This window comes from Olea europaea, chromosome 13 (assembly GCF_002742605.1).
Source record: "Olea europaea var. sylvestris chromosome 13, O_europaea_v1, whole genome shotgun sequence".
NCBI lineage: Eukaryota > Viridiplantae > Streptophyta > Magnoliopsida > Lamiales > Oleaceae > Olea > Olea europaea.
The window spans coordinates 633,760-641,993 of NC_036249.1; the positions used below are offsets into that span (position 1 = coordinate 633,760).

The window sequence follows — 8,234 nt, forward strand, 5'->3', positions numbered from 1 at the left end:
TTTTTTTTTTTATATAATAAACAAAAAAAGTTTCATTATTAGTAGAACATACCGTCTAGGGTGGTCAACTTATCAAAAAAGATAAAAATGTTTCTGTAAAAATTTTGAGAATACTTAAATATAATATAGGATTCACATAAAATACGATAGAAAAAGTCAATAATGAGTCCATAAGTAACATGGTTAGCTGCAAAGTCGACCATTATTTTAATTTTTTTTCAGCAACAAAATTTCACAATAAAATATTTTACATTTGAATTCAATTTTCTGACTTTTTAATTACATATTCTTAAAAAATGTGCTATTTCAAAATTTATTTTCCTGCTATGAATGGGGCTTAATTTTTTGTTAAAAAGTAACAGTGCGGAGCTGTGAATCGGCGTACAAAGAATTGAAGCCGAATTAAGAAAGAAACAGTGAAAAGAAAAAGGAAAAGGAAAGGGAATATTAAAATTAACCATGTTTGGAAGATAGTGTAGACACATCAATTCGATTCCTTTGATTGTAACATCACTTCTCACTCCGATTCATCTATTGCATATAGACAGAGATTTTGGAGAGAGAATAGTGATTAGTGAGATCAATGGCATCATTCGACGCGTTTAGCATGGACGGAGATGCCTCGGCGCGTGCATTTGACGACGGTGGATTCACCGGTTACGCCGCCTTCACCATGCCTGAAACTCCGCCTTACTCGGCTTCCGGTGGCGATGGAGTGTATACTACGGAGTTCGAGGAGTCGGAATATGTGACAGTGGATCACGTATCGCACTCGGTGGATAATTCCGATCCTTTCGGATTCGGGTCGAGTCCTGATTCGGTCCCGTTCTCGAATGGCAACGGGAAGGCACCTTATGATATTGGCCAAGATTCGGAGGGAATGTTTAGCTCTGACGGTCCGATCCTTCCGCCTCCCACTGAGTTGCAACCTGAAGAAGGATTCGCTCTTCGTGAATGGCGGAGGTTAGTTTTTTCATACTAGATCAGCAATGTGAATATTAACTATTTGATGCGGTTAAGTCTATAATGTTGTTAGATCTATTGCTCAATGAGAACAACGTCTACTTAATTTCTAACCAGACTCCAGGTTTGTAAAATGATGCGATTATCTTTTCTCTCTCGATCTTTTTTTTGCATTTATCGGATGATATATTGGCGTAACTTAAAAGGATCTAGTAGCTTGATCTATTCAAGTATGATTTTGGGGGTCTTGGCATTGCTTGCTTATTTTTCTTATCTTGGAACATTTATTTGTTCTCCTTCAACTCTGTCAGATCATTTTATTTACACGGTGGTTATGAAGTTTAACCCATGAATCCAGTTGTAAACTTGAGCGAAAATAGATCTTATTCTTTTATACTACTTGGTACGTTTCACGTGGCCATCTGATTGGTTCTAACCCCCATCAACAGTGTGGATTGTTAGCTTGTTTTGATATTCAGAGATAAGTATGGATTCCAATATGAATTTTCTGTATATAATTTAGAATTCTGAAGTTTTATAGACAAAATCGCTCTTTGGAGAGTTCTGTTCATGATCTGTTGATTTGAAATCTAGATATTTGGTTTGATGAGCCGTCGAATTTTTATGGACTTGTAGGTTTGGGAAGTAGCAAAATCAATTATTATCAAGACAAATGATACGTAAATCAAGCATATATAGCCCTAGTACAGATGTGAGTCCAGAAGCTCACATTTCCAACCATGCCTCTATTATATTTTGGATTGTATGCCTTGGTGCTTTCCTAAATAGTTAAAAATGCTAAGCTTGACATACTTCTAAGCTTGTAAACATTTTCAGCTCATGTCCTTTAATCAGAATATATTAAATGTAGTATAGTTAAGCTTCTCAGCCTCAGTTAGGTTGGCATGGAAAATAAATGATTTGTATGACTGGTTTATGATATCAAGCAAATCTTGAATAAATGAAAGCTTGACCTTGAGATGCTTGTCTATACCCCTATCCAGCAAATCACTATTGTTGATGGACTATATTTGAAGTTCTGTGAACAATTCTCCTTAAATGGAAGACGTTTTTATTCATCAATTAACATTCTGATTGCACTATGTAGAAGTCAAGGTCTTCTGATTCTATAGACCAAAAATTAACAAAGATATGAAACTGGATGAAATTCTTCTGCCACGCTGTCTATTGCAATTCTTTGTGTTTATACTTCTCCTTCTTTTAGTCCATGAAAAGAGAAACTGTTTAATACCACTTTTCTTGTTTAGACGGTTTTCTTTTCTACTCGGTATGAATGAGACAATATTTCCTCATTACAATCTTTAAGTAAATAAGGAACCCTCATTATCGATCTTTAAATAAATGAGGAACAGAAGAAGAGGAAACAATCGTTAATTTACCACTTTTTCAGTGTTAAAACCCATGCTTCTTTGTCTTTAAAAGCATAAGTGAAATGAAACGTGATGATAAAAGATGGTCACAACTTAACTCGTAAATTTGTTTTTTGGGTGCAGGCAAAATGCTATTCGCCTTGAAGAGAAGGAGAAGAGGGAAAAAGAGCTTCGAGCCCAAATTATACAAGAAGGTGAAGAGTATAAACAAGCTTTCTATGAGAAAAGAAAGCTTAACGTAGAGACCAACAAGACCACCAACAGAGAGAAAGAGAAGGTTAATCTTTCGAGAACTGTACTCCTGATTTTATGATTATTTCACAAAGAGAGAAATTTTGATTTGATAAATTTCTACATTGAACAGTTGTATTTGGCCAATCAAGAAAAGTTCCACAAAGAAGCTGAAAAACAATACTGGAAAGCTATCGCGGAGCTCGTTCCTAATGAGGTACCCAATATTGAGAAGAAGGGAAGGAAGAAGGATCAAGAGAAGAAGCCATCAATAACTGTCATTCAAGGGCCCAAACCCGGAAAACCTACTGATCTTTCAAGAATGCGCCATCTATTGGTGAAGCTGAAGCATAACCCTCCATCTCACATGTTACCGCCCCCGCCACCTCCAGCCAAGGATGGGAAAGTCGACAAAGATGGAAAAAATGTCAAAAACGAGAAAGATGTGGTGAGTAGTGCAACTGGATCAGTGGCTAAAGAGGCACCCAATGCACCTGCAAAGGATGCGACTTCTAATGGTTCTTCACTCGCAACTGAAGAACCCGTTGCTCCAGCCAAAAGCCAGCCTGCTAGCTGATTTCATTAATTAGATTGTTTCCTTCAGAGTCTTCCCTACGAAAAGGTTCTCTTTATCTCCATGATTCTAAATATCTTATTTCATTCATGCCAGTTTGCTAAACCAGTGTTTATGGAAGATAGAGAGTATTGTTGAAGACATATTCTTACATTTTTGAGCTTTTATCAATTGAGATTTGTGGTGTTGTGTACTGAATTGTTCGAAGAATATTATACATGGTTTGATACGGTAATCTTCGTTTCTGGTGTTCTTTCTTCATTAGGATCTGAATTGCCTGTTAATGCTGCTAAAACATATCTTCTCTGGGGTTGGGAAACATAGAAGTGGTCTTCTATCTTTCCCTTGGAAAATTTTTTTCCCTGTTGTTTTTAATTATTTTAATGAGATAAAGTATTTATCTATTTACTCGTCAAAAAGTAAGCCATGCGATTTTAATGGTCCAGCTGATGGAAAAAGTCTTGAAGACACCAACTTGATGAGTTGAGGAGTATGTTTGTCATCCTGTTCAAATTTTCTTAAGAGTAAATGTGTAAAATCTTTCTATGTTATGTTATGTTGATAATTGTTGTGAAGTTCATATTATTGTTGTTAATAATCATTAAAAACAGCGTACTGTTAATAATTGTTAAGAAATGAACGCTTGTACACAAGAAAAATCACTTAGGTCCCAAATATACACAGAAAATAACATAAAATGAAATTCACGTAAAGCAAAAAGTTAAAAGAGATAAAAGGGTGTGTTAAAACATCAAGCTTGTTGGCCCCAGGTTGCCCAGTTAGCCTCACTCCGTGAAGTTCATATTATTGTTGTTAATAATCATTAAAAACAGCGTACTGTTAATAATTGTTAAGAAATGAACGCTTGTACACAAGAAAAATCACTTAGGTCCCAAATATACACAGAAAATAACATAAAATGAAATTCACGTAAAGCAAAAAGTTAAAAGAGATAAAAGGGTGTGTTAAAACATCAAGCTTGTTGGCCCCAGGTTGCCCAGTTAGCCTCACTCCCAACCCTTGGCATGCTATTAACTTTAGAATAGGCATCAACCATGAAATTGGCTCCGCACATGGCTCCTTCACTGTCAATTCTGGGCATGGCTTTCAGTTTGTTCATTGGATGCTCAAAGCTCATCAAACCTCTTTCACTATGGTACATGCACCCTGCATTCGTCCGAACATCGAGTTACATGATGCGCACATCAAAACCATCGTTCTTAAGACCAAAGAGTCAGACACAAAAGGGGATAAATCAATCTGTTCCTAGTTCTCGTGGAGTTGGATTCTCCAGAACCACAAGAATTCTTACAACGAGATTCCAACTCAACACCCATTGAGCGATATTTTGAGAAGAGTTGTTCTTTGGATTGAAATATACTTAATTAATATATATAAATTATTACACTTTTTCCTGATTTTACACAAACACGGTCTCAAATCCAAATAAAGGAGAAGGTTATTTTCAGAGTCTCAACATACCTGGTGGGAATGGGGCAAATGACTTTCTGCAGCTAGATTTGATGAGATCCACATTATCAGAGATCATAACAGAACCATCAGCTGCTATGCCCCAGAAGAGCTTCAATGCATCATCAGCACCCTGCCCACAACAATATCAGACAAATTTTAACACTTTATTGAAATTATTGACGATGATCAATACTTACAAGGGCAGTAAACACAGTTTCAGCCTTGTGATCATAGATCACAAATCCAAAGCTTCCTTCAAGATCCTTAAGGACCTGATGAGCCGGGTATGGGCCCCGGTCTCGGAGGGTCCGATATGCTTCAATTACAAACATGGCCTCATTGCCACCCTTTGATAGGCCATATTGCTTGTTAAGGGTGCACAGGTTGTTTAAACTCCCCCAGAAAATGCAGTACATGTCATTTACGCCACAGAACAACCTGCAATATCATAGCCCATTTTCCAACAGAAAGTGAAAAGGATTTTATATTGAAATTTGAAGCCATTGACAAACAAGAAAACAAAGAAATCATAAGATAAAAAGGGAGGATTTTACCTTTGATGTTCCTTGAATGAGGGTTGAGGTGGGGCATAGGCCAATAAAGCCTTATCACCAAAGCCAATGGAAAAGCCATTGCAGGCATCAGATAGAAAACCCTTCAATATCTCCTCAGGATTTTTGGGGCTAATAGAAGCTTGAGGTGAAGCTGGGCTATTCAATTCTTGTGGTGGATTTACCAAACCCTTCTTGAATATTGCCAACATTTTCTTTTTCCAACAAGAAAATCGTCAGAAGTGACCAAATTGAATGTACCCACAGAATCAAGAAATTAACACTGACTGGAAAATGTATAAAGGATGGGAAATCCGTGTGCAATGTATCGAGCATTTATAGTGAAAGGTGGGGAGCTAAAGTAGGTGGCAACATTATCCAAAACTAAAAGATAATTAAAAAAGCAATTATGCTAAGTACAGGAAATTTTAACCTACAATCCATGACATGGAATCATTAATGATGGCAATGGGATGAGCCGAGCTCGTGGGCTCGCCAAAAATGGCTCGTAGGCACACAACCCACAAGCCGCTCGTGGGCTCGACGAGCGGAGCATGCTCGGCTCGTGGGATTGAGCCCCTGCTCTGCTTGGGCTCATCATTTGACGAGCCCGAGCCACCTATGAGCCGAGTTTTAATGAACCGGCGAGCCGCTTGACTAGTTTAACATCCCTAGTAATCATTGAAGGATGAAGAGAGAGAAGAAAGGTCAATCGTGCATCGCTACATCAACATCGATATAAATTCTATCAACCTGTACTTATAACTTTTTCCTTAAAAAAGTACAATGTGGGCACTTGGATCAAAGACGTAAAATTATTTTGTGGGTTTAGATGTCAATTTAGATCACTAATTTGTGAATCTTGAGAATTATGTGATAATAATATTGATAATTATAATTTATTTAGGGATGATTAGATAGATGGTTCAAGAAAAAAATGGTTTGAAAATTGGGATATACGACGACTTGGTCAGAAGTCTTATCCACATTTACAGGTGACCATGACACTTTTCCTAGTCAGCAAAAACCTTTTGTCGGTATAGATGCGTGAAATTCTCTTCCTTCTACAGTTCTCACGTCCCGTTTCAGAGCGATTTTAAGAATTAACTTTTTGACCGCTAAGAAAAAAGTCGGGGTCACCTGGGAAAAATGAAGTCAATCTTTAAGACTGAAATAGTGAAATAACGATCAAAAAATCAATTTTTTGGTGTGAAAAATCACTTCCAAACGGTCCCTTAATCTTTTCTTTCTTTCCATTTTTTTTTAAATAATTAAATAAGTAATTTCACTCTGGAAAATGTTATGTAGTTTTGGAAGATTTTTCCTTTTTTTTCTTTAATCAAGATTTGGAATATTTAGAGATAGACATGCTAATCACAATATGAATGAAGGATATGTCCTAAGCCTGCACTTGTTTCTTGAATTTAGTATTGAATTGTCCCTCAATTGCAATTTAAAATGTTAAAGTTAAATGACAAAATTTAATGATTATACAAAAAAGGCAAATTTGTTCTTTTTTAACAGTGATCGATCTTTTTATTGTACGATTTTGAAACGGTAGAATTAAAAAGAAAAATAAAATAGAATGTTGCTAAACCTAGTCAAACAAAGTCATGGAACGTTTCAGCCCATTCCATACCGTGACTCACGTTGGTAACACCTAGTCGAAAAGGAATTGCTAGTTATAACAATGATTATTTTTTTCAAACAAAAGAACTTGTAATTATCCATTCAACATGAATGTATTTATAATTTTTACCATTTTTCAATTTTCTCCTCATGTCGATCCTTTTCATAAATAGCAAAAAGCAAAGGTCAACAAATTAATCTCAGTTCTATTGGTCGAAACAAACTGTTTGAATAAGAGCCAATTCCCTATATGTGACCAATCATGCTGGGGTGCCAGATGAATTTTGACACTTCGGTTGACCTACACTCACAATTGGGGTAGGTGGAGTGCCAATTTTTACATTTTTTACCCCCTTGAGATCGGAGCGGGTCCCATACCAATGTGAGTGTAGGTCAACTGAGTGTCAAAATTCATCTGACACACTAGCTTAATTCATCTGTGACAACAACAACCTGCGACAAGACATCATGGTTTATTAAGGTTTTCAACTTTTCCATTGCGTAGGTATAATTTGCTTCCCATTCAACTTCCATGAACTCGTAAGCAACAGAAAAATGTCCTCTAGGTTAAAGTAACCCCAACAATTCCAAAAAGAGTGCATCGATACCTGTTGGTTTTGTAAGTACAATCAATTATAAGTACACATAAAAAAAATTATGTGAAAAATCGACAGATGTTGGATGTGCAAAAAAAAAGGTCTCTAGCTTCATCTATTTTTTCATGAGACCTATGCCACGCAACTTCTAACTTGCTTAGTAACTATTGCATTTGTGTTTTTCCCGCCTTATCGATCAATCTATGTCTTGCATGTGCGTTGTAAATAGTACTCATTGTGCTAACATTATTTGGATCCTGTTCTTTCAAAGTCATCAATATGTTTCTAGATTTTACCAAACTTTTTGACATATCCATTAAAATATTTTCCTCATCGTTAGTTAATCTTGCCACATAAGGTTGTCCTTCTAAATGTTGTGTCGTTGTGTGATTTTGTAGTCCACATAATACTTTTAACATCCAATTGTGCTCTCGACAACTTCACACCATTTAGATCAAATGGACACCAACACTTACGTCTTACGTGTTCCAACAGATCTCTTTCGTTCCAGATTATGATCAGAATGATATTTACGTTTTCTATATTTTCCACTGTGCTCACATCCATACCATATATGAGGCTGCGTCCATACCCACCATGCTCAGAATGTATTATAAAATTAACCAAACTAAGCTCCTTCTTGCAAACCCAATTAGACAATGAATCTCGACTATGAAATACTTACACCATCAATATTAAAAAGATATAATTACAAAATTTTGTAACAAGAATTGAATATTGTACACATAAAGTTAACATTTGTTTCATTCATACTTGGTCAGCAGTAAAATTTTGTATCTAATCATATATATTGAAGTTTTCGTCA

At 36.2% G+C, this 8,234-nt stretch overlaps 2 protein-coding genes across 3 annotated transcripts; one reads left to right on the forward strand and one right to left on the reverse strand.

The window, feature by feature from the left end:
• The first annotated feature begins 422 nt into the window (after positions 1–422).
• Positions 423–3,404, forward strand: LOC111407147 (clathrin light chain 2-like). The gene is made up of 3 exons (XM_023036469.1): positions 423–963; positions 2,478–2,631; positions 2,719–3,404. Exons 1-3 carry the CDS (start codon positions 584–586, stop codon positions 3,160–3,162), a joined length of 978 nt encoding a protein of 325 aa, XP_022892237.1. The 5' UTR covers positions 423–583; the 3' UTR covers positions 3,163–3,404.
• A 368-nt stretch (positions 3,405–3,772) lies between these two features.
• LOC111407148 (stem-specific protein TSJT1-like) lies at positions 3,773–5,509 on the reverse strand. Of its 2 annotated transcripts, XM_023036472.1 has the most exons (5): positions 5,187–5,509; positions 4,830–5,070; positions 4,642–4,762; positions 4,166–4,326; positions 3,773–3,943 (listed from the first exon to the last, which is right to left on the reverse strand). In XM_023036472.1, exons 1-5 carry the CDS (start codon positions 5,393–5,395, stop codon positions 3,911–3,913), a joined length of 765 nt encoding a protein of 254 aa, XP_022892240.1. In that variant the 5' UTR covers positions 5,396–5,509; the 3' UTR covers positions 3,773–3,910. The 2 variants fall into 2 exon arrangements, with proteins under 2 accessions (XP_022892240.1, XP_022892238.1); XM_023036470.1 differs by lacking the exon at positions 3,773–3,943 and having other exon boundaries at positions 3,995–4,326.
• Positions 5,510–8,234: the final 2,725 nt, after the last annotated feature.

What these genes read in the sequence shown, in the direction of transcription:
- LOC111407147 (XM_023036469.1), top strand. Translation starts at nt 584, where the DNA reads ATGGCATCATTCGACGCGTTTAGCATGGACGGAGATGCCTCGGCGCGT. An exon ending in GCTCTTCGTGAATGGCGGAG is followed by an intron (nt 964 to 2,477) that starts GTTAGTTTTTTC and finishes TTTTGGGTGCAG; the next exon opens with GCAAAATGCTATTCGCCTTG. An exon ending in CCAACAGAGAGAAAGAGAAG is followed by an intron (nt 2,632 to 2,718) that starts GTTAATCTTTCG and finishes TACATTGAACAG; the next exon opens with TTGTATTTGGCCAATCAAGA.
- LOC111407148 (XM_023036472.1), bottom strand. Translation starts at nt 5,395, where the DNA reads ATGTTGGCAATATTCAAGAAGGGTTTGGTAAATCCACCACAAGAATTG. An exon ending in AAACTGTGTTTACTGCCCTT is followed by an intron (nt 4,763 to 4,829) that starts GTAAGTATTGAT and finishes TGTTGTGGGCAG; the next exon opens with GGTGCTGATGATGCATTGAA. An exon ending in ATTTGCCCCATTCCCACCAG is followed by an intron (nt 4,327 to 4,641) that starts GTATGTTGAGAC and finishes GGACGAATGCAG; the next exon opens with GGTGCATGTACCATAGTGAA.